Below are 26,374 nucleotides of genomic sequence, written 5' to 3'. Positions count from 1 at the left end.
GTGTAGCTCTAGTCTCCTTTTTGAGGTACTGTACATTAATGAAGAACAATGTTCTAGATGATTTCAAGTTATTATTGTCTTTTCATCCTCATGAAACTACTTTAGGGTGAGTACTGGGTGTCTTTATAGTGTCCTGTATTCACCAGTTTGGCGTAGCCTCTGTGGTCTAGTATCAGGTTCTCTGGCTTGAGGTCTCTGTATATGATGCCTTTGGAATGCAGGTAAGCGAACGCCTCCACCACACACGCAGTGTAAAACCGTGTGGTTGAATCGTCAAAGTTTCCTCTGTGATTAGGAAAAAACAGGACTGTTTTATTATTGAAATCCAGACCGCAACCATACGAGAAAACAAAGTGAATGAATAAGTGTCACCTGTCTCGGAGGATAGTCCACAGTTCTCCACCTAAACACGCCTCCATTAGCATATAGAGGTATTTACTGTCCTTAAATGTCCTATAGAGTCTAAGAAAACAAGAGGAACACAGTCAGAATGTGATTGTACAAAATCAAGGGTTGAAATACTGTGACATCAGACAAGCAAAAACTACCAACATTATATTTGATATAGACAGGGTTATTATTGTTACCTAAAACTAAAACCATTAAAAACAAAAACAAAAAAACATTACTTAATATAAACATTTAATTTTTGCTTAGTTGAGGCACTAAAACTACAAACTAAAACTTAAAAAACTATACTGACATTTTAAAATAATAAAATTACAAAAACAAAATTTCTAAAATGTTAAAATTAAAATGAATACAGAAAATATAAATGTAAAATTTATTTCAAAATATTTACAAAAACTAGTATATAAATGGTAAAATAACACTGCATAAAAAACACTTTAGTTGTTAAAAACTGCAGTTTAATGTAGTAGATGCTTGGCTACTGGAGGTACCTGACTATAAAATCTGAATGCGCCTCCTGCATAATTAGTTTCTCTGATCGGATATGCTCCTGCTGTCTCGTGTCCACGATGTGGCGCTTCTTTAGGATCTTCATTGCAAATGTCTTCACCTCATCACTCTTGAGCTGCACCTAAGAATAAAACAAGGGGAGATGATGTATTGTCACACACACACACACAGAAAAAAAATCTGAATTAAGTACTATAATGTAACTATTATAAAGTAGACAATATGATCAAAAATAATTGAGGGAAAAAAAATGTGCACACAAAAATAAATATTGTTGAAAACATGATATTCTGTTACCAGTTCAACACGTCCAAATCCTCCAACTCCAAGAGTGTCGATGATGTTGAAGTCAGACAGGTTTAGGTTGGAGAAAAAGGCGTTCTCCACCTCATATCTGCATTTCAAAATCAGAAAAAGGAATGTATGATGAATGGAAGAAAAGATGTACAGATACTGTATTCCATCTGTCTGTCTAGTGGAACAACCTGCAAATCAAAACCCAAATCTTATGTAATTTCCAAACCTCAGTCATCACCCTTTGTCTGGAAACATCTTTATGAGGTGCACTCTGGGATGCTTTTTAAACCGTATTGAACAGTACTAAACAGCACAGAATTATTCACAAGTGTCATTTTCATCTGTTGCTCTTCTTTCACTATTCTATATATCTACATAGGAATTATTTATTCTTGGGCACTAATTTTTAAGAATTAATGTATATTCATCTGGGTGAAAATGAACCTGGTTGTGACTTCCCATAAATTTGCTGTATATCAAATCAGTTTTATTTTGAATGCAACCAACAATGTTTTACCTGGTAAGAGATCAAAGAGGGGTTTGTATCGGTTCACTTTCATAAAAATGTTTTTGTTCAGCACTGATATTTGCAATCTGATTCATTAGAGGTCCGAATGGCATAAGATAACATTGCAAATAAAATGCTGATGGATGTCTGTCTTGTGACCTGTGATTAGGGTTGCAAAATTCCAGGATTTTTCAAAGCTGGAAACTTTCCATGGGAATTAACGGGAATATATGGGAATTAACGGGAATATATGAGGATTACGGGAATTAATGGGAATAAACAGGGAATTTGCTAAATTACAGGTTAGCCTATAACGGGGTACTTAAATGTAGTTGAAAAGAACATCTTGCAGCATAATTTTGGTTAAAACAACCATATTTAATGCAATTTTAGTTACATTTTTACCCTGCACATTCCTCAATCACATTCACACAGCACACTACTTAGTGCAGGGTTATTAAGACCACACCCCTGCATGCACTGTGCATTCCCCCAGTCCTTAACATGCACATTTGATCAAAAATACAGAAAAAACTAATATTGTGAAACATAACTACAATTTAAAATGATGGTTTTCTATTTTGTGATGCAAAGCTGAATTTTCAGCATCATTACTCCAGTCTTCAGTGTCACATGATCCTTCAGAAATCATTCTAAAATGCTAATTTGATACTCAGTTATCAACGTTGGAAACAGTTGTAGTGCTTAACATTTGTATAACCTGTGATATTTTTTTCAGGATTCTTTGATGAATACAAATTTAAAGAACAGCATTTATTTAAAATACAAATCTTTTGTAACAATATACACTACCATTCAAAATTATTAATCATTCTTTTACCATTTTTTGAAAGAAAAAAATATTTATTTTTATTTAGCAAGAATGTGTGAAATTGTTAAAAAAAGAGTTATTCAAATTGTTAGAAAAGATTTCTATTTTGAATAAATTCTGTTCTTTTTAACTTTTTATTAATCAGTGAATCCTGAAAATAGTATTACATGTTACAAAAAATATTCAGCAGCACAACTGTTTCCAACAATGATAATAACTGAGTATCAAATCAGCATATGACACTGAAATAAATAACACATAACAATTGCTGCAATAAAAATATATTTATTTTATATATTTACTAAATTAGAATTAATTGAATGCTGAATAAATAACTGTTATTTCATGTTATGACCAAACAAAATGTTTATATTTGTTTTTATATGATACTTTTTATATAAATATTATGAATTTATATAAATTTCCCAAAATTTCCAATTAATTGCAATAAATTAATTCCAATAAATGCCCATAAATTCCTGTTAAGTTTCCAAATTGGAATATTTCCAAAATTCCCCTGGTTAAGTTCACAGAAATTTACCGGAAATGTTCCGCCCCTTTGCAACCCTACCTGTGATAGTAATTTTTCCTCCTTATGATGAGTTCTCATGATGCACAACTGGCCAATCAAATCCCTTTGCTTGAGCCTTGGCCAGTGACACGACTGAGCTGCTATTTGGCTTGGCAAAAACTGCTTTGCAGTGTCACAGAGAGGTTACAGTTTTCCATGAACACTGCCAGGGGTCCTAAAACCCAGCGCGCGTGCATAAAGAGTGCTTCGGTTATTATTCAATCCCTTTCACATAATCAGTTATTAGGCTGGCAGGGTCAGAGATGTGCAGCCAGGCTGGAGAATGCTGGCATATAACCATGCACAAACAAGAGTAACACAGAGTGCAGTTTGGGAAAGAGGCATGGATACAAGCCAAAACTCCTTGCTAAAACTGTAAACAGAAGAAATTCATTCCTCAGCTGAAAGCTAGAGATGTTAAATGCCTCACACCAGTTTCATAGAGAGAACAGCACGAGTATTAAAGACATGGCCTGTAATATATAAAATAAAAACAAATAAAAAATAAATAAATAATATTAGATATAACATCATTATCTTATGAAAATTTATAAAACAATTAAATATTTTAATAAATTTGACCTGCATAATTTTGTGGGGGGGGGGGGATGGAAATAAGCTTCTAAACAAATTAATTGGTGAAATAATATCTACAGGTGCTGGTCATATAATTAGAATATCATCAAAAAGTTGATTTATTTCACTAATTCCATTCAAAAAAGTGAAACTTGTATATTATATCCATTCATTACACACAGACTGATATATTTCAAATGTTTATTTCTTTTAATGTTGATGATTATAACTGACAACTAAGGAAAATCCCAAATTCAGTATCTCAGAAAATTAGAATATTACTTAAGACCAATACAAAGAAAGGATTTTTAGAAATCTTGGCCAACTTGAAAGTATGAGCATGTACAGCACTCAATACTTGGCGATACCTGAATTGTTACACTCAGAGTAAAAACAAAATGTTGTGCTTTTTGTAAAATAAAGAAAACTAACATGATGCGTGATCTCTCGTCTCCCTCTGAAGGAAGTCCAATCTGATAGTTCTCAGAAAATAAACTGTAACTTAGTGAATACTAATCACAAAAAAAATAGACTTATGTCTAAAGAAACGTTGAAATGTCAGGTTTTAAATTGTGTGAGTCAAATCAAAAACAAAAATTCAGTGTTTATGTAATCTGTATGAAAAGAGACACAAGTCAGACACCTGTGATTCAGCTCATTATCCGCTAATGCGGCCACGCCCATGGAGCCAGCGCTATTCAGACGCTAATTCTGAGGCAATACTTGTATGCATTGTCTCAATCGTGTATTTATTGTCTTAAAGTGTTTATCTGGATGTTAAAACCATGGTTACCGACCTCTGGAAGCCTTTGTTAGTTCCTGGAATGTCCTGTTCTTCTTTAGATTAATTCATGCCTCCACACATACTGTGTTTCTTGACAAAAAGTGTCTTACAAAAACTAAATCAATATATTGTTATAAATGAACGAGTAGGCAGGATAATTTTTACATAATTTTGAAGCAAAAACTCTAGTCTACAACCTCCAAATCCCAGAAGTCTTGTGAACACAGATTTAATTTTACATTTTTTTTTTAAGTTTAGTTTTTTCAATAACCACGCATAAACGTTATTCCTTCAAAAATATAAACATGTACATACATGTTCCTCACATATTATTGTAGCCTAGCTTGTGCTGAATACAGTGTAATGACACTTTTTCCATTTAATATGTTTATGAACAACTGAAAAAAGCACAAATGTCAGGGCATGTCAAAACTTCTCCAGGCCCTGAAAATCCTCACCCCTGAGGGTTAAAGGCCTTTGCAGGTGTTTTGAGTTAATTAGCTGATTAGAATGTGGCACCAGGTGTCTTCAATATTGAACCTTTTCACAATATTCTAATTTTCTGAGATACTGAATTTGGGATTTTCCTTAGTTATAATCATCAAAATTAAAAGAAATAAACATTTGAAATATATCAGTCTGTGTGTAATGAATGAATATAATATACAAGTTTCACTTTTTGAATGGAATTAGTGAAATAAATCAACTTTTTGATGATATTCTAAATATATGACCAACACCTATACTGATTTTTCAAGTCTACTATGACAAAATCATCTCTTCTCATAAGAGCTTGCCATCTGAAAGTGACATTTGTGACATCTTCTGTCTTCTTTGTCCTCATGCATACTGAAAAAAAATGCTGAAAGCTAGCAACATTGTCATGTATTTCACATTTCTGGTGGACAATTTACTGATATTTTATGCCCCAGGAATCATCTAAATCAATTTTAAAATGTCTGATAATAAAATTAAAATATAAACCTTGGAGGCACTGCTGATTAAGCACGTGTGATGTTGCTCGTGGCTCATGGTTCCTGGAATTCATTACAGGTCATCTACAGAGTAGATTGTTGATTTACCACAAGGTGGCAATATGGAGCTTTATGGGTTCCCTATGACAGCATCTATTTTGCAATGCTTTGATATCCAGTGTACATTGCATTACTGGTGTTTCCTGAAGACCACAATCATCTCCACTGTTTTGAGAGTGTTCAGGTCCAGGTTGTTGTGACTACACCAGACAACCAGCTGTTCAACCTCCAGTCTGTAAGCAGAGTCGTCACCATTTTGGATAAGGCTGATGACTGTTGTGTCATCTGCAAACTTTAGGAGCTGGACAGAGGGGTCTTTTGCAGTGCAGTCATTCGTATATACAGGAAGAAGAGCAGTGGAGAGAGCACACAACCCTGGGGGGCACCAGTACTGATTCTGAGTCCTGGATGCGAGTTTCCCTAGTCTCACTAACTGATGCCTGTCTGTCAGCAAGCTTGTGATCCACTGGTTGGCACAGAGAGTTGGGTCAGTTGGGTTGTGAGATAGCCAGGCATGATGGTATTGAAGGCCAAACTGAAGTCTACAAATAAGATCTTTGCATAATTCCCAGGTCTATCGAGATGTTATAAGATATAATGCAGTCCCATGTTGGTTGCATCATCCACAGACCTGTTTGCTCTGTAGGCAAACTGAAGGGGATCCAGCAAGGGTCCAGTGATGTCCTTCAGGTGGGCCAACACCAGTCTTTCAAACTACTTCATGACCACAGACGTGAGAGCGACATGTCTGTAGTTATTAAGTCCAGTGATTTGGGGTTTTTGGGGGACCGTAATGATAGTGGAGTGTTTGAAGCAGCAGCGAACTTCAAACTGCTACAGTGATCTGTTGAAGATCTTCATGAAGATTGGGGCCAGTTGGTCAGCGCAGACTTTTAAACAGGCATATGTCCTCCACACAGACCTTAAAAGGTCATGAAACCCCAAAACACTTTTTTTGAGATGTAAACAGATATGTATAGGCTGCACATCATTGAAAACACTAAAGGTACTCATTAATGTTATAAGTGAAAAATAGTTATTTTTGCATTTTTCAGAGCGATTTCTGTCTTCCGGTTTGAAAAGCGGAGTCGGAGCAACATCACAAAATCTACGTAATCGTGTACTTTCTGCCCAAGTATGGGCATGGTCGAACATGCTGACGTAGACCACTGCGCTGTAGTATGCATAAGATTATAATTGCGGTATTATGCATGAGGAAGTATCACTTCTCTCGCCTCGGTTTCTTGTTTCCTCAGTGCTACAACACAATGTTTTCCTGCGACCAGAGCAGAGGTTTGTGTGCATGTGGATTGTTTTGCTGTAATCTACCAGCACAAATGGAAAATATGTCCGCGTGAGATCGCATTACAGCAGAGAATTCAAATGTCACAAAAGTGCTGTTCATTCAGAGGTGAATGAACAGCACTTTTGTGACATTTGAATTCTCTGCCTGCTCTAGCTGCGTTCAAACACGCGAGCCGTAGGCTGTTTCCTTCAGCACAACAGCATGTGTGGTGTTTGTATTTTGCTCGCGATGCGGTCAGAACTGGAGTCTGAATACGAACACATGAAAAATATGACTGTTATACATGCGGAGCGCGCATATGATTGGTTTCAGCGCGGAGTTCCGCGATGAGTTTAATAACACTAGCCACGCGTCACATAGCTCATACAGAATAAAGTATCCGTGTTTAAAGTTTTTATTTCACACATTCTCCTGTACCAAACATTAACCAGCACAGTGTAGTTATGCACACATATTTCATCAAGTCTTCTTCAAATGAATTATATATGCAAACTGGACACTGATACACGACACTATTATTCTAATAGACAAAAGACTGATTTTGACTGCAGTGCTCGTAAACGTGATCAAAGTAACCTATTATTAGCCCTATTAAATATTCTTTTGCATTTCTCCCTTGTGCTTAGGAGTTTGTTGTCATTTTGTACGTGCTCATATATTAATATTCATTATTCTGTATAATGAGTGTGTTCTATGTCTGTGCTTCATTGGTTGTTCTGTCCCCTCTTCTCCCCCTCTACACTCCCACTTTTCCAGAGCTTTACACGCCCATTTTTACATAGTTTTTTTCCAGCTCAGAGGTGTCAACGACCAGGCTAAAACAGGGGGGTTTCATGAACCTTTAAGCACAGGTTGGATGGCAGGAGGGGGGTTGCAGAAGGTGCTGGTAAATGTGTGAAGTGCAGGTCAGAGCAGATGTGGGGTGTGACTTGGGTGTGGGCTTTTCAAACCTGCAGTAAAACGTATTCAGATCCTCAGTCATTTGTTGATTCTCCACAGATCGGGGGATGGTGATTTGTACTTTGTGATGGTCCTCAGGCCTGTCCAGACTGATGTTGGGTCATGGCTGAAAACTGTTTTTTCAGCTTTTCAGAGTAGCTACTTTTAGTCTTTTTTTTTTTTTTTAGTTTTTTTAGTCTTTTTTTAAAAAAAAAAGTATTGCCAGGCTGTGTGTAGCAAGGAATTTGTTTTAGGGACAAAATTCATGGTTGGAGTGCTATAGCCAAACCTTTGGTCACTCGTGCAAAAGCCAAATGTCAGTTTCATTAGTGCCAACAGTGCAAATCTTGGGCTGCGGACAATGTGAAACATGTATTGTTCTCTGATGAGTCCACCTTCACGCTCGTTCCCACATCCGTGGGAGTTATGGTGTGGAAAAACCCAAAAGAGGCTTAATTCCTGGACTGTTGTGTGCCCAGAGTGAAGCACAGGGGTAGATTGGTGATGGTTTGGGCTGCAATATCATGGCATTCCCCACTGTGATTGATGGGCGTGTCACTGACAAGGACTACAGAACCATTCTGGAGGACCATGTGCACCTAATGGTTCAAACATTGTACCCTGAAGGAGGTGTCGTGTATCAGCATGATAATTCAGTCACCAGATCGAAGTATTTTTGAGCCACTTCGGGGTATTTTGGAGGAGCAAGTCAGAAAATGTTTTCCTCCACAAGTATCATATAGTTACCTGGCCACTGTTCTGGAAGAGGAATGGCTCAAAATCCCTCTGGCCACTGTGAATGACTTGTATCTGTCATTCCTAAGATATAGTCATGTTGTATTGGCTCTAAAAGGAGGTCCTACACCATGAGTTTCAGTTTAATTGTCCTATACAGGAACACTGATGCTATAAATATGTATGAGTTTATGGAGAGGTGGAGTTTGTAATTTTATTCAATCTGTTTTAAGTGGTCCAAATGGGTCAAACATAATATTAGCTCAAGCACCTATACCTGTTTAGCAGAGTAATGGGAGACAAGGATTGATTGATTGATTGATTGATTGATTGATTGATTGATTGATTGTCTTGTTACTTAACAGTCATCATTTTTGCAATTCTGTTTGGTGCCACTAGTGATGCAGAAATGACACATTTATGTATCCGAGAGTCTCATTAGAGTGTTCTCTATCTGTCAGTGAGGCAGCTGGAGATTTATTTACAGGTTTGTAGTTTAAATCACTGGGGATGCAGTGCAGGAGGTGACAGCTGTATATGTGTCTTAATAAGCTTTAATCTTTGACAGTCACACAGACTACAGGCACCTCTTCATTATTCATCAGTTTTCATTTACATTGCAGATGAGCAGATAAGAGGAAGAAAATTTTCTATTTCAGTTCAGATATGACACTGAAGGGATATTTGAAGTGGGAAATGAGTTTCTGAGCTATCCCAGAATCCCTCGTTCTCTCTCTCTGATATTCTCTCTGTGAAATGTGATAAGGTTTCACATTTCTCTGAGCGGATTATTTCCTCATTGCCACACAATGATTGCATCGCTTTCTCATCGTGTTTCTTCTGATTCTGAACAGTTGCTGGTTCTTATATAACATGTCTTCTGCATGCTAGCACAGCTTTCCTACTTTACAGTTCTAGAGTTACAGTAAACATCCTTGAGCTGCCCTTTGACAATTGCATTGTATTGGTTGCCATACTTAAAGACTTTTGTTGTTTTTTTACTATCACCCACTTAGAGAAGAAGGGACCGCCTGACTAACATGTGATGTGACCTACCACATTCCACTTGATTTATGTGATATTTAGTGGAAGCTAAATCTGAAATCAAACACTACCGTTAACAAGTGAGTAAAATGGATTATTCAGCAAGGATGCATTAAATTGATGTTAATGTTACATTTGTAATGTTGTTTGAAATGAATGCTGCTCTTTTGAACTTCCTATTCATCAAATAATAGAAAGGAATTAATTTTACTTTGTGTGCAACCCTGTTTTCAGAAAAGTTATTATGTAACATGCAATAAAATTAATAATCTGTGATTTAATTCTCTTGAACCTTTAGACTTTAGATTCCCTTTAACTTTAGATTTCCAGTGTTTTCACTGACCAACTTAATTGTATTTTGTAAATATAAACTAATTTTGATTTTGATGGCTGCAACACATTCCAAAAAAGTTGAGAGATTGGCATGTTTACCACTGTCACACATTACCTTTCCTTTTAGTAACACTTTTTAATCATTCAGGAATTGAGTATACTAATTGTTGCAGTTTTGCAAGTTTTTGCCTAGTCTCGTTTGTTCATCATTGTCTGATTCTAAGTCTCTGTACAATCTCAATATACACCTCCACATTAATGGTATCATCACACGTATGCAATTCAGCCATACAGATGTTTGCTTTTGCACCTGTAACTGATGAAAGTCTGGATGGTCCTTTTCATCTTTGGGACTGAGAACTCAATATCTGTCCCCGCCTCAAAAAAAAGCTGAAATGTGGACTCATCTGACCACAGCACACATTTTTTTGGCCATCTGAGATGAGCTTGGGCCCAAAGCGCATCTCTGCATAGAATTGATATAGCTTTCTCGTTGCATAACAGAGATTTGAGTTGTATTTCTTGATGCAGTGCCAGACTGTGTTAAGTGACAAAGGTTTTCAAAGTTCTCCTGAGCCCATGTGGCTTTATTTAACACAGCAGCATGGCAGTTTTTCATGCAATGCCATCTTAGGGCTCGAAGGTCAAGCACATTTAACAGAGGTTTCCTGCCTGGAAATTGCTCCAGATTCCCTGAATCTTTCCACAATATTATGTATGGTAGATGATGAATGACCTAAATTCTTTGAAATCTTGCATTGAGAAATGTGATTTTTGAATTGTATCTAATTCTCTCATGATATTTGGCACAAATGAGCCATGACCCGTCTTTGCTGGCAAAGACTGAGGCTGCATTTACACTTGGCATTAACATGCAACCTGTATCTGGATGTTGTCCACATATGCATTGAGACAATTGTAACAGCGTTTGTGATCGGAATGTTATCCGATCAACGTGTCCTGGTTTGGAGGTAGTCGAGGACGCATTGTGGTTGGATCTCAGTGTAATGTAAATGCGATCCAGCCATCGTATCTACATTCAGAGGACGACATCATTTAAATCGCCGCCCAGTCTCTCCGCGTGGCTGTCAGAAAATAATGGACAGGTGCAGTTTTGACAAGAAATCAAACTTCTTTGAACTTTACAATAAAAGGTTTCATTTTAAACGGTTTATTTAGACTTACATGATACCTTGTCATTTTTCATTTTAATTGTGAAACATTATCTAAACGAGGCGATTGCGTATGTTTTTATTGTTTGTTTATTTCAATATTAAATGCTTAATTTGATCTAAGACTGGAGATTGCATTGGAAAGTAAGTAGTGAGTGAAAGCAATGGTACGTTGTTTAATTTGTATCATCTTTACTCTTATCTAGGTGTCGTATAGCCTAAGCCTAACCCTTGTTTAGTTCTAATTAAGGCTCTTTAATGGGATGTGCGTTCATTTATTTCTTTAATACAAAATATTCAGATTCTGCTGTTACATTACACAAACAATACAAATGCTTGTGCTTCTTTCAATCATGAAATGTCTCGAAATATATATATATATTTTTTTTTTTTTTTTTTCACCATACAAGATTAATGTTGGGAAACTTAAATAGGTAGTTTAAGTTCTCTATTTGTGATCGAATGTACTTTTGTGGAATAAATCACAAAAACTCCATGCTGTGTGCACTGCATTGATAGAGGCTTAAAGTGAAAGTTGCTATGAAGCTATTTGAAGCGTCTGCCTTTCAAACGCGCCTAATTTAAATATTGTGCGGGAAACAGAAATCCGATCAGTTATCCAGATAAAGAGGCCACTTGATGTGAACAAATTTAAACACACCGTGTCCTAATTGGCTAATGATCTTGGGCCGTATTCACAAAACATCTTAAGGCTAAAAGTAGCTCCTAACCTGCCGATTTAGAAGAAACTCTTAAAAATAATGGGCATGTCAGTCCTAATTTTAGGAGTCCTAAATTTTTGCTCTAAGAGTATTTCACAAAGCATTTTAGTGCTAAAACTAGCTCCTAAATCTGTGAAACGTTAGTAGTCAAGAGGACTCCTAAATCACAAAGACCAAATCACAAACAGTCCTAATCCACCCAAAGACACTGTACACCATTGAGGCAATAGTGATAGAGCCTTAGGTGCTGAACAATACATTTTGATTTATAGATTTGAATCTACGATGAGATGCTAAAAAAAAAATCTTTAAAAAAATATTGTCTGATTACCTGTGGTAGTGATTTTCATGAGTTCACACTAACAAATGATTGAATAGAGTAAAAAATATAGAGTAAAATAGATATATAGAATAAAAAAAAAAAAAATAAATAAATAAATAAATATATAAATATTATTTTTTTTATATATATTTTTTAAACTGTCGAAGTAACCATAGGCTAGTCGTCTCTCTTCTGTGTATATATTTCTCCTCTCGAGCTGATTAGGAAGACTGTTCAAATGTGTTTCTCCCAAACTTTATGAAACATAATTTGTCACTTGAATTCTGCATTCTGTTGATACGCAGACATCTAAGAGGTGGACAATTAACTGTATATACTAGTTTAATTAGTGACACTTAGCCTACATTTAAAACCTTTATGGCAACAATATGGTGACATTTTATTTTGACTATGGCAACATTTTTATTAAAAAAAAAAAATGTATTTGAATAGGGCAACATTTGTATTTTAAAACCTTTTAATATGGAAACATCCTACAATATTTCTATGATTAAATCATTGACTCCTCCCCCATCAGCCAATCACTGTGTGTATACTCCATAGAAAACTCTTAGCTAAGAACTTTTACTCCTATTTAGGAGAACTCTTAGTGGTAAGATAAAATGTTTTGTGAATACGGCCCCTGTTCTCCTTGATCGGATCACTGTGATCGCATAAAATAATGCCAAGTGTAAACGCAGCCAGAGATGCCCCTTTCTATACCCAATCATGACACCTTCACTTATTACCAGTCTGCCTGCTTATGGAGGACTGTTTCAAAACAGTTTAACTTGGATATGCTATAATCTTTTCACTTTTATTTTGCCTCTGTCCCAACTTTTTTGGAGTGTGGTGCAGCCATCAACACCAAAATTTGTTCAGAATTACAAGAAAATGCAATTAAAAAAAAGTCTTTAGAGATTATTTCACCTACTTTGCTTTTGCCTCAGCATCTTCACAGCCTTTGTTGGATACGTCTTCCAGGCCTCCAATCAGGTGTTTGTATGAGCTGGAAAGATTGACACAAACAACATATTTAGAAAGATTTAATATTTATGACAAATACAATACCATTCAAATGTTTGAGGTCGGTATGATTTTATTCATGTTTTCAAAGAAGTCTTTTATGCTCACCAAGTCTGCATTTATTTGATTAAATATACAGTAAAAACAATAATATTGTGAAATAATACTGCAATTTAAAATTAAAATATATAGTATTTTATAGTAATATATAATGGAATTTATTCCTGTGAAGGCAAAGCTAAATTTTCAGCAACATTAATGCCAGTCTTCAGTGTCACATGATCCTTCATAATTCAAGTCAAGAAAAAATGTATCAGTTGAAAACAGTTGTGCTGCTTAATAGTTTTGTGGAAACAGTGAAAGCAGATTTTTTTTTTTTCTCCCCCCAGGATTCTTTGATGAATAGAAGGTTAAAAAGAATAGCATTTATTTTTAACACTAGAAGTCCCAGAGATTTGTAACTCTCCTTTAGCCAAGTGGATGCTAACTGGCTAGTCTTTTGGCTATCATTAGCATCAATTCATATGTAAATATGGTCATTACCTGAGCAATCTGCAGGGGGGTTGGGGGTGTGTGTGTGAATGGTTGCTGGTGGCTTGTTTGTATGTGTGGGGGAGGGAGGGCTGCTAAAAGCAGAGAACTTGATTGACCATGGGCCGGTTTCAGAAAGGAGGTTAAGTGAAAACTCTGACTATGTTAACCCTGAAATGAAGTGATGTTTAAAAAGTTAACTCACTCATTCATACTGCAAAAATGCTTTTCATACTAAGTTTTTTTTTATCCTATTTCAAGTAAATAAAAAAAAAAATCTTAAATCAAGATGGATTTTCTATATGAGAAAATTATATATGATATTTAGTCTTGTTTCCTGGGGGGATCTAAATTAAGTGCATTTTACTTAAGTAAAATTATCAATATCTGCCAGTGTGGTAATAAAAATAATCTTAATGCAAACGGAAAGTGTTGGAGTGTCTACCCAGGTGAAAAAAAGTGCAGTAAAATACACTTTATTTTAGTACACTTATACACTTCCATAATGTCCAGTGCTCTATTTCCGTGCACTTATTTTGTACTTAATATACTAAAAGCTCTTCTTTAGTACTTCTTAAGATAATCTTAAGAACATCTAAGTGTACTCAACTGTGCTATTTTGAGGCACCATGAATTTGAACTAAAATGTGCTTTAACATACTATCTCTGTATAGAAAAATGTATTTAGTTACCACTTGTAGTACACTTGAACCCATCTTTCAAACACTTTTAAAAATGGACTTATGATGTATTTCAAATATAAGATTAATATATAATGAATATATACAAAATGTATTTATAATATATTGCCAGGCAGTGCCAGGATTGTGAGTGATTGCTGGAATGTACTCACTCACTTTTTAATATTATTTGTAAATATGTGTACAAATGGTTGGTTTCTTTATTTTATTTTGTACTATTTTTATCAATAGATCTCAGCAACAAAGGAAAAAAAAAACATGTGTGTTGATTTCTCCCTAAGATGGCAAAGTGAAACACAAGTTTCCTTGAAGTGGCTCAGCATGGCCCCACATTGTTTACATAACAAAAGCAACTGTTCACAGCTGATTAAGGATATTAGCCTAAAGACTTCCAGCCCATCGGCTGTCCTGCGGGTTTTATAGGTAGAAAAGCCAAATGGCTGCTCTCTGGGACTTCTAGTGTTAAATAGAAACTTTTTGTAACTTTATAAATGTCTTTACTACCACTTTTGACCAATTTCATATGTCGCTGCTGAATAAAAGTAGAAATGACCCCAAACTTATGAACGGTAGAGTAGATTTATCAAAGGCACCATTTTAAATATTCATACTGTTCCCTGTGAGGTTTACAGCAGTCTGTATGAGAATAAGTTTATCTAAATACTGTTCTCCAGTCAAGAATGTCATGATGTCCTTATTCAGCTATCTTGGAACTGACAACGCTTTTTTTAAAAAAGAGACCTGTCTACATATCACCACAAAGCTGGTATTTGGCTTTCAAAAATGAACTCATTTTAAATTAAAGATCTATCTCTCAAATGACTCTGAATGATTTTATCTCTTTCTTTACTTAGAAAGTCAGTACTAAATTATAGTGAAACTTTTATATCTAAATGAAATACAGCTCATTAAAATGTAACAATCAACTTTCACACAGATGGCTGATGGTTTTAGTCTCAATCAGACAGGAATGAGAGTTTTCCCAGCCGGAGGGCACATATGTGCTTCTCTCTCTTTCTCTGTCTGTCTCACTCTTTCCAGCTTATTGACACACGTAATACTTTAGCTATTTAGGTTGAGCTTAATTTATTGACTTTAAGGCAGTAGATAAGCACTTCAAACCCACAGATTCTGTGTCCTTCACACACACAAATAGAACGATCAGTGTAAAATCCACAACTGGAAAACCTGGACTGATTTACAGCTGACTGCTGGAATGACACTTGATGTTTTAAGAGGCGTATATAAGGGAAGGATAAATGTGACATATACTCACTCTCTGTCAATCACAAGGCAGGTCACAGTCTCTGCTGCGATGACATTAGCTGATCTGATGTCCTCCCTGTTTAAAAGAAACGGACACAATAGAGAGACATTTTACAATGTTCAAAATCACAGATATTTATTTGAATATCTTAATTTTACTATATCTGTTTATATGATTAATATTATAAATTTATAAATTATAAAATATTAAAAAAATTATACAGAAATATTTCATCAGATAAACAGATTTAGTAATATTAAAACTATTAAAATATAAGTATTATAAATGTAAACAAACATTGATGTTGGATTGACAAAGTCCTGTCTGAATGTTTTGTAATAAAAGGTTTTACTGGTTTTACTTGAAGTCAACAACATTAACATATTATAGCACTTGCATGATTTGGCACATTGCTAATATGAATTAGCATGCTGCTAGCATGTTTTAAGATGTTGATAGCATGAAGTAACATGTTTCTAACATGGACTAACACATTGCTAACATGATTTATCATGTTGTTAGCATGAAATAGCAATTAACATGATTTTAGCATATTTGTCACATTGTTAGCATGAATTACCATGTTAACATAAATTAACATGTTGCTAGCATGATTTTGCATGTTTTAACATACAAAATCGTGTTGCTAAGCTTGGCTAGTGATAGATACTTGGATGAAGCTTAAATACTCTATTGGAATAAATACAAATGCTCTATTTATTGTATAAATGTTTTGACCCCCTCAATGAAAGTCTATGGAACTTTTTGTAGTTTTATTGTCGGTTTAATGAAAATCGTAATTCTGATCAGTTAGAAGAGAGATATCAACCAGAGTCAGAACAGTCTGTAGTTCTGACCCGAGTTCGGTGGTTGTAGGTTTAAAGCTAGAAGCAGCAGCAGTAGCAGCTTAAATAGTAAGCCTTTGTCAAGCCAGCATAATAATGAAAAATGAATCATTATAATTGTCTAAATATTAAAATATAAATATAAAATACTTTACTAATAAAAATACACATAACTAATGATAGTATTTATGTGGTGAATTATGTAGCAATCAAATTAACGTTAAGACGGTATAATAAGATGGTAACGAAATTCAAATGTATGCTGGACAATCTGGTAAAAATAATCCATTAAATAAATAAATATAATCTCAAGCATAAACAGTAGATTACTAGAGTAAGTTACTAAAATAGTAATAGCTAGCTATTTCAACTCTATGAAAGAATTAAGCCAGTGTGCCTCAGAGTTTGTTGATTGTCCTCCTCCTCACTGTCGCTCCAGTCGCAGTCATCAGAGTCTGAATCCCACTCTGACCTCATGATGCTTTGCATTATTCACTTATTGTCTGATCTGAGCACAGCTATACACGCACATATACCACTACAGTACAGTACACTTCTATTAAAACTAAAACAATCACTGTGTGACATCTGTCCCATCATTGGCTGTGCCGAGGAAGAGCTCCCACGCACGACTCTCTGAAAGCAAGACGGGCTGGTCACTAAATGCTAAACACACACCCAAACACACAAATGGAGCGTCTGCTCCTGGGTCCAACAGCAAATACCGCCGGACACCACACACGCACTCGCTGTCGGATCCATTTCCAGTGAAACACTTGCAGAGGTGAGAATTCTTCACAACATATCGGCTCTAAAGCTGTCACAGCACAAATACACAATAACACTACTGCAAAGGTCACAGCTGCTCCATGATATTACTGAACACAGAGACAGAGGAGGAATATCTGTCATCATTTAAATCTGTCACCTTAAATGACGTTCCAGTCCTTTATTAATTTTGTTCTTCTGTGTAACACACACACACATACAAATGTGCAGAATACTGAAATTGCTTTTTTCCCCTTAAAACGGCTATACAAAGGGACAAAACCTACCATTCAAAAGAATAATGCATATGAGACTTCTGTAATATTTTATGGTGCTTTTTGTATTTATTTATTTATTTTTTTTAATGGAGTTAGACTGTCCAAATCCCTGTTTGCTATATGGAAAAGAGAAGTTTAGACACTTATAAATTTGTCATTTTGTGTTTTATGAAAAGTCATATGGGTTTGGAATGACTTAACATTATAAATAATGACAGAATTTTCATTATTGGGTGAACTATTTCTTTAAGGTGTGGGGGTAAATTTGCCTTAAGTGGGACACATCCACGTGCTTGAGGAAACACAGCATGAAAAATCGACACATCATCACTGCCAAATGTGTTTGTGAACCAATCAGGTGTCAAATGCTTCAGCATGCACATACTCTCACGCATGAATTTAATCCTGGGATCAAGAGATTCCTCTATCAAGTTTTGGACGCTGTCAAGGATCTCCGTAAAGTGTTACCCACCCACATGCCGTATATAAGGACGCAGCTCTAACAGAAGATATTTAATTGGTCTCTGAGGGATCACAGTGACCGTGCACAATGTTCTGATTTCCAAAACCGTGGCCTAAATTTCACCTCCGTTCACACATTCGCAGCTCGCATCAGAAGACTGCCGAGCGGGACACCTGATACACTGCGGAGCATATCAACACCCTCTCAGGATCACTGTTTCCTAGTAACACAACCAAACGCAGGATTATAATCAGGGGTAAACAGTCCCCTTAAAACAGAATAGAATAGAAATAACTGATGATATCTCTGAGTCTATAGTCTTTCCCCATGTCCCTTATTCCCTGTTCTAACTAATTAATTTTACTGCGTTCCTCTATTGTTGGCAGCTAGTAGGTGTTCCTGCTGCAGGATGCTTGTCATGGTTATGGACTCTTATTTTGATATTCTGTTCTGTTTCCTTTAGTTCATGTTTTCCTGCTTGTTTAGTTTCTGTTATGTTCCTGTTTGTTAATTATCATCAATCCGTCTCTGAGCCAGGAGCAGACCTCAGCCTAATCGATCTACGGTCCACGGATTCAGTTCCCTCCCGAGCCCTCAAGTCTTCGCCTTTTCCACTGATCTCGTTCGACTACCTGGATGCTCTGGTCCTGCCCGGAAATCTTGCTCCTCTAATGTAACCCGCCAGCCGTCTCTGCCTCAGTCCCGTGAGCCAGCAGCTCCACCTTGGGCTTTCGGGCCGTGGATGTCACCCTGCTCCGCCGGATACTCCACGCACCCTGGTTCCACCTCCGTCTGTCAAGCCCTTCATTCAAAGCTCCACCCTGGCTCCTCCCACCGTCGGCTCTACCATGGTGTACATCTCGAACGATGACTCCTGGTCCTTGTCCATCACCAGCTCCATGCCCACCTCCAAAGCCTTCTTCCTTCCTCCCTCCACAGTTGGACGTTGTTACAGCGCGAGGACACACCTTCCGGGAGTGGGGGGTTACGGTTACGGTTATTGACTCTTATTTTGATATTCTGTTCTGTTTCCTGCTCTTTAATTTTGATTATGTTCCTGTGATTAATTAGGTGTATCTTATTTAGTTCCTTATTATCCCCTGCATTTAATCTCCCTGTTCAGTCCTCTGTCGGTTATTGTCTTTCGTAATGCTTACTTCTCCTGTGTTCATGATTAAAGTCAATTTAGAGAATTCCTATCCATGGGTGTTGCTTGTCCACAGAAACGTTACAATGCTCTAATGCATATGTATAATGAGGGCATAACATTTAAAAAGTAAGATCACAAAGATTGCATAGATTCATAAACATTGATGGTTGATCATATTGCCTGAATTGTCTATTCAAGCAGAAGTCATTTGCACACATGTATAAAATAAAATAAATAAAGACAACAATAACAAAAAACAACACCAGGTAATTGAATTCTGGAGCAGGTCATTTTTAGCAGTTCAATTAGGAACATCGTCAAGGAACTAGAAAGATCCCTGGTAGAAAACACCAGATTCTGCATAATATAACTCCTGAATAAACGTATTCTAACACAGCTGTAAGAGTATGAGAAAACTGTGTTTGCTATGCAAGTGCAACTACTCCAAATAGGGGTGTAACGGTACACGTATTTGTACCGAACCGTTTCGGTACAGGGCTTTCGGTACGGTGCACGTGTGTACCGAAGCATTACATTGCAACCAATATTCACCACCAATAACCGCAATAAGCTCTGCGTTTTGTTACTTTCGATAAGAAACAAAGTGTCATCCTTCAAATTCTGTCCACGAAATCATGAAGTTTAAACAGAAAATGCCATTTTGACGTGCTTTGATGTGGGGTGACAGATCACTGTACAGGCGCCTCAGTTCAACCGGCAGCGCGAGCGCGGAGCGCAAGTGAATGTGTTCATCTCTTCCTCCTTAATACTAGTTACAGAATAAACATGAAAGAACATCTGAAGGTATGTTGCAAGATTCAGTACAACTTACTGAAACGGTCATATCTCATGTAATCGCTCATTCAGTGTTTCAACGGTGGAAAGACATCAATGAAAGCGTCCGTATTCAACAATATGTCATGATGCATTTACCTCAGAAAAGTCTTTCAGTGTTCACAGCTTGTTAGTTCGCTAGAGAAATGAACTCTTTCGCTTAATATATGCACTGTATTAGCCAATATATTCATTATTTTACTTAATCTTTTAGTGATATCCTGATTAGGCTATTTAATGTATGTTTAAATAAATCTGATGTTAAAATAACAGCCACTGTGTAGAAACGATTATATTTCAACAACGAATTGGAGTAAAAACATTTAGAAGTTAATGCAAAAACTGCCTTAGGTGCAGCTTACAGGTTTGCATACAATTTGTTATTTGAGTGTTGATTATTTTATCTAAAAATAAAAAGCAATTGAGTTTAGGCTAATAGTTTGGGCTTCTTTCAAGTTAGGGCTCCTTACATAGTTTATAGCATTAGCAGAGATCTTTTTTTTTTTTTATCCTTAAGAAACTTTTAGTTTTTAATTTAATTTAATATATTTAAAGACAAAAACACAATTTGTTCAGTAAACCTCTGTTTAATAATAAAAAAAAGCAATTTTATGTTTAGTTTTCTCTCCACCTGCTGTACCGAAAACTGTACCTAACCGTGACTTCAAAACCGAGGTACGTACCGAACCGTGAGTTTTGTGTACTGTTACACCCCTAACTCCAAACAGTATGAATCCAAGACTTTTTTCAATTCCAAGAGTGCTTTTTCTTTGCTGCCACAAGATGTCACCACATCCTTTAAAAACTAATAGGTTGAATGAATCTCACAAGAACTTGTCTAGGTCACATTTCACTGAATGATCAAAAGAAAAAATAAGACTTCATTAAGATTTTTGTAATAATTACCCTTAATCTCAATAGCGATTGTTATCCAGTACCACTAATTATTTATATTTATCTATAAATAGAACAGAAAAGAAACTCTTATCATCTTTCTCTTATTAGAGTAAGGAGAATGAGATTTTCTGCATTACAGTGACGAGTATTTGGAGGGTGTAAATGTTAATTCAAGAGATTTTTAGGTGAACAATGAACATGTTCTTGGCAGGTTTTGTGAGATTCCTGTTTTGAGTTTAAGTTTTGCATTAAATCTGACTTTAACAGTAGTGTAGAGTACAATCTCACCCTTGTAGGGCTTTTTCCCCAAACGAGTCTCCTTTCCCCATTGACCGCAAGTAGACTGGTTCCTGACCCGGACAGTCCTCTCGAGTCATCGTCACCTGGACAGGAGTGAGAAGAAGAGGAAGAAATATTATCATGGGTTCATCCTCACAGTATCACTGCTTGCACTTTGCACTGAAATAGACTTACCTTTCCTTTACTGATAATGAAGAATGTGTCTCCTCTTGCCCCCTGGCGAATGATGTAGTCGCCATCTTCATAGTGTGTCTATAAGAGAAAGAAAATTGGTTTGAGGATGTGAAGATGATGTGGAAAAAGATGGAGAAAAACACGTAGTATTTTCAATGAAGAGGGTATGAATAGAGGATGTGCAGATTTAAGACCCAGCAGATTTCCAAACAGAAAAGAGGCAGCACAACATCTCTCTGACCCTCAGTGTGCTCTCTAAGACCTTGACCTCCAGACACATCAGTCTGAAATCAGATATGACCATCAGAAAGGAACCTGAAGCCCAGAAAGACTCTGACATAAGCAAACACTTTGTTCCAACATCACCTAGAGTCTGACCTCCAACAAAACACCCACACATACACAGGCAGTGAGAGGAGACTTTTTAAAATGAAACAAATCCGAAGTAAACAAACACTAACATGATTTATACTTAAAACCTCAAATGTATTTTAATTATATATAGATTATTTTTATGATTACCTTTTCATTAATATGTTGTAGATGTATGTTTTTAAACAGGCAGATTTTGCTGCATTAATGCAGTTCCGGCTCTTTTTCTTAATGTTTTAAATTACAGTGGTCCTAAAAGTATTGCATAACAACATTCCACTACAGCATTAGAGAACCAGATTTTTTTTTTTTTTTTTTTTTTTTGAAAGTCTTCAAATCCATTAATTTATCACCTTTATCTTTATTTGTCACCTTTATTTAAGCCAGTTAATGCCACTTGGTTTGATGTTCAACCGTTTTGAGTGTAGCTTAAGTGTTTTTTTTAAGTGCCACTGTAGCTAGACTGTTTGAATACTTCTCAATGGAAAGCACTCAAGTCAGTGTGAATATTCAGTAAGATGCAGATATATCTGGACTCTAAATTGAGGCAGCTACACTATATGTGCAATTTTAGTAGGAATTTCATCAAATATAAGTGACCACAAAGACTACGGCGGGAGGACAGATTCCATCCATGTAGCCAGACTTTCATTCCCCAGAGCATAATTACGTTCCCTCTGGCAAAATTAACATTTAAGTTCAAAAAGCTTCAGTAAATTGGTTCATTTTTTCATTTAAGATCAATTATTAGCTAAAGAGACTCCCTCCACTCTAACTAACATTAATTTAACAAATCACATCACAAAATGATTCAAGGACTGGAATGAGAGTTTGACCTGCTGATACTCACTGAGAGACCATGATTGACAGGTGAGTCATTTTAATGACACAGAGCTCACAGTGCCAATCTATACTCTCATAAATACTCACTCTTGATGCTACTTCCTTACATTTGCTCTTCTATTTTTGTTTTGTTAGTGAACATCACCTATTAGCATTATGAACATTAGTCTAAACCAGGAGTGTCCAAACTCGGTCCTGGAGGGCCACTGTCCTGCAAAGTTTAGGTCCAGCTTGCCTCAACACACCTGATTGGAAGTTTCTAGTATGCCTAGTAGACCTTGATTAGCTGATTCAGGTGTGTTTAATTAGGCTTGGAGCTGAATTCTGCAGGACAGTGGCCCTCCAGGAGCAGGATTGGACACCCCTGGTCTAAACAAATGGGTCGAAGTTTGCCTGAAGTTTGGTAAGTGCACCTTTCCGTTGCCAAAAATACATCTTTTGCTATTGAAGACCATTTAAAAGTTATAGAAACTTATTTCTGCCACTGAATTTAAAATAAAATGGTAATTCCTTTTTATCTAATTTTTTCCCTTGCAATTGCAAGTTCACATCCCACAATTCAGAATTGCGTGATGTTAATTTGAAATTGCAAGTTATAAAGTCAGAATTATGAGATATAAACTCGAAATTTTAAGAAAAAGTCACAAATATCTTTGTTTTATGCCGTGGCCAAAACAAGCTTCCATAAAAGTAGCTGTATATTTTGACAAAAATAAAAACATTAGCAAGCAGTGTTGTTATTGTTAACTATAGCAAGGGTTAAAGGGTTAGTTCACCCAAAAATGAAATCAATTCTGTCATGAATTACTCACCCTCATGTCATTCCAAAATCACAAGACATTTGTTCATCTTTGGAACACAAATGAAGATATTTTTGATGAAATCCAAGTGTTTTTTTTTTTGTTTTTTTTTATAGAAAACAACGAAATTACCACATTCAAGGTCCAGAAAAGTAGTAAAGACATTGTTAAAATGGTTCAATCTTAACGTTATGAAGCGACGAGAATAGTTTTTGTATGAAAAGCAAAACAAAAACAATGACTTTATTTTACAATTTCTCCTCTTCCCTGTCAGTCTGTTACACAGTTGGCGCAGTGAACGCATTGCAGAGCTTCCATGTTTATGTCCGAACGCTGGCTCTGTATATGTTGACTAGTGTACGTAAATAGTGTAGGAGACTGACAGGGGAGAGATGAATTTGTTGAATAAAGTCATTATTTTTGTTTTGTTTTTGCACAAAAAAAGTATTCTCGTCACTTCAAAATATTAAAGTTCACCCACTGTAGTCACGTTGACTATTTTAAAGATGTTTTTACTACTTTTCTGGTCCTTTCGATGGAGGATAAAAAAAAAAAAAAACCTCTCAGATTTCATCAAAATATCTTAATTTGTGTTCAGAAGATGAACGAAGGTCTTACAGGTGTGGAAAGACATGAGGGTGAGTAATAAATGACAGAAATTTCATTTTTGGGTGAGCTAACCCTTTAAATATTGTTTTAGGTAATTGAAATAAAGATGAAATAAATAAAATATAAATATCAGATGAAAAACTTAAATGAAAATTAGTAGTGTTGCTTTGACAAACTTACTGAAATAAGTTTAATTTGAAGTACTAAAATGACAAACTGAAATAAAAATAAAAGCTAAATAGAAATATAAAACAATAAATTAAAATGACAAAAGCACAAAATTACTAACACTTAAACAAAAATTAAAATGAAGACTAGAAATATACAAATAAAATCTAATTCAAAATGTTAGATAATAGTATATTACTAGTAGTAATAAAATTGGCAAGTAACAGTGACTATTCCATAATAGTATATAATATAAAAATAGTATAATATTGTATAATATTATAATCCATAATAAAACAGTATATAAATAGCACTAAAATAATACAATCATACACTGGCAAGCAACATAACAGTGAATATTCCATTATGTTTTACCAGTGACCAACATTATGATGTGTATTTCTAAAAATAAGCTTTGTCCACTCCTATGTTTACCCAGCTGCAGATGTATCATAGTCGCTGTCCAAACAGTACAAATCCGATGGTCTATATAAGACTGATTACACATAAATGTATATAATTATCAGAGCCAAACCAATTTTTATGTGTTGTTGTGTTGTGTTAGTGTTAGGCAGTGAATCATGTATTATCACAAAGGCGGACCACAGCGACTGCAAGATTATTACCAAATCCACACAGAATGGAAAACAACAACCTTTCACCCCTAAACACAAGGAACTGTGGGTCTCCATTACTCACTCCCAGTGATAAATGTTGTATGCTGACGAGGTGAAGGAGAGGTGATGTGGACCTTTATGTCTGTGAATGATAGACTGACTGATGACTAAGACAATCACAATGGCTACGGCTCATCTTCTCTTACTATTATTGGATAAAACATTGATTTTTCTCATTTGATACTTAGTGCAAAGTGTACATCATATGTTGTCTGAGAAGGTTATTTTCCATCTTATACAGAAAGAGTATAATAAACTTTATGATTCACTCCACTACAACTTATTGAATCACTAAAAGACAAGAAAGTCTAAAAATGCTCCCTAAATGATTGATGGAATAAATTAGCTTAAATAACTTGAGTTGTAAGTTTTTTTTGCAAAAACAGAAAAACAGTCCTTGATGGAATTTTTACACATTTTCTATGCTTAAGTCTCACAATGTGAATGAATAGATCAACATATACAAATACTTTAATATCATTGAAAGCACACAACAGGGTAAAGATAGAAACAGGATGAAGTGTGGGGTTTAATTCAATAAGGAATGCAGATAAGTGAATAGGTGAACACAGAATCACAGAATGCACTTGGCTTGAAATTAACCATAGTGATGTTTGATTCTTGAATGAATCGTTATTTTAAGCGGGTAATTTTAAGAGGTTCAATTCAGAGAATTGAACAGAAGCAAACTTTAGTTCCGTGTGACGCAAGACACACATCTGAAGTAGCGTTAATGCTCCTTGTGTAGCACCAAATGAGGCAATAAGCATGTCCAGATGGGTTATTAAACCAAAGAACCGGTTTGAAATGAAGGAAACGATCCTACAGGTAGAGTTCATCTTTGCAAACCTTAAACAGTTGAGGATGATTTATACTTCTGCATCTAACCTACACCATAGGCTATGTTGATGGTGTAACCCAAAGTATCAAGGCAAAAGCCGAAGAAGAACCAGCTTGTCATGTACGTTGTTGGAAAAGGAGCAGCAGTGATGGCAGCAAAGAGACAGCGACTTTTGTTGCAGTTTGAGTTGTTAAATATCGAAGAACAGATAATTAAGCATAAGAAAATCTTTTTTTTTTTTTTTTTTTAAACAAATTAGAATGGCAGATACAATTTTTACATTTCTTTAAAAATTAGATTTACTATTGTTTGGGCTTGAATCAAGGATTCAGAAGAAATAAGAATTTTGATTCTGTCACACATGGTTGTAGAGTTATAAGCTAAAACATAAAGGGTTGCTTATTATAGTGCCACTCTAGTGCCAGTTTCACAAAAATCCATACACATTAATTTTCACAAAATGTACAAATATATCTATTTTTGTAGCAGTAGGCCATTCAGATTTGATGTTATTAGCTGCTGTAATTTGATTGGCTGCTGGCGGCCATGTTTTGTGAAGTATCCAAGTTATTTTAGGGCAGGGATGGACAACTCCGGTCCTGGAGGGCCAGTGTCCTGCAGAGTTTATCTCCATCCCTGATAATAACTCACTTGCCTATAACTTTCTACTAATCCTAAAGACCTTGATTAGCTGGTTCAGGTGTGTTTGATTAGGGTTGGAGCTAAACTCTGCT

The 26,374-nt window shown here is 35.8% G+C and overlaps 1 protein-coding gene across 3 annotated transcripts in view; it reads right to left on the bottom strand.

Annotated features, from left to right (window-relative positions):
- Positions 1 to 26,374, bottom strand: part of prkg1a (protein kinase cGMP-dependent 1a) — a 98,094-nt gene that overhangs the window by 11,820 nt on the left and 59,900 nt on the right. For all 3 annotated transcript variants that reach the window (XR_010895241.1, XM_067386982.1, XM_067386981.1), the window contains exons 6-13: positions 21,331 to 21,408; positions 21,145 to 21,239; positions 15,631 to 15,696; positions 13,031 to 13,105; positions 1,219 to 1,315; positions 903 to 1,042; positions 373 to 462; positions 144 to 285 (exon numbers count right to left, since the gene is read on the bottom strand). Coding sequence is in view for 2 of the 3 variants with exons in the window: in XM_067386982.1 (XP_067243083.1) it covers positions 144 to 285; positions 373 to 462; positions 903 to 1,042; positions 1,219 to 1,315; positions 13,031 to 13,105; positions 15,631 to 15,696; positions 21,145 to 21,239; positions 21,331 to 21,408 (783 nt within the window). In the remaining variant the exon portion in view is untranslated. The remainder of the gene's footprint in view (positions 1 to 143; positions 286 to 372; positions 463 to 902; positions 1,043 to 1,218; positions 1,316 to 13,030; positions 13,106 to 15,630; positions 15,697 to 21,144; positions 21,240 to 21,330; positions 21,409 to 26,374) is intronic.

This window comes from Chanodichthys erythropterus, chromosome 5, assembly GCF_024489055.1.
Source record: "Chanodichthys erythropterus isolate Z2021 chromosome 5, ASM2448905v1, whole genome shotgun sequence".
NCBI lineage: Eukaryota > Metazoa > Chordata > Actinopteri > Cypriniformes > Xenocyprididae > Chanodichthys > Chanodichthys erythropterus.
This window is presented reverse-complemented; position numbering and strand designations above follow the sequence as displayed.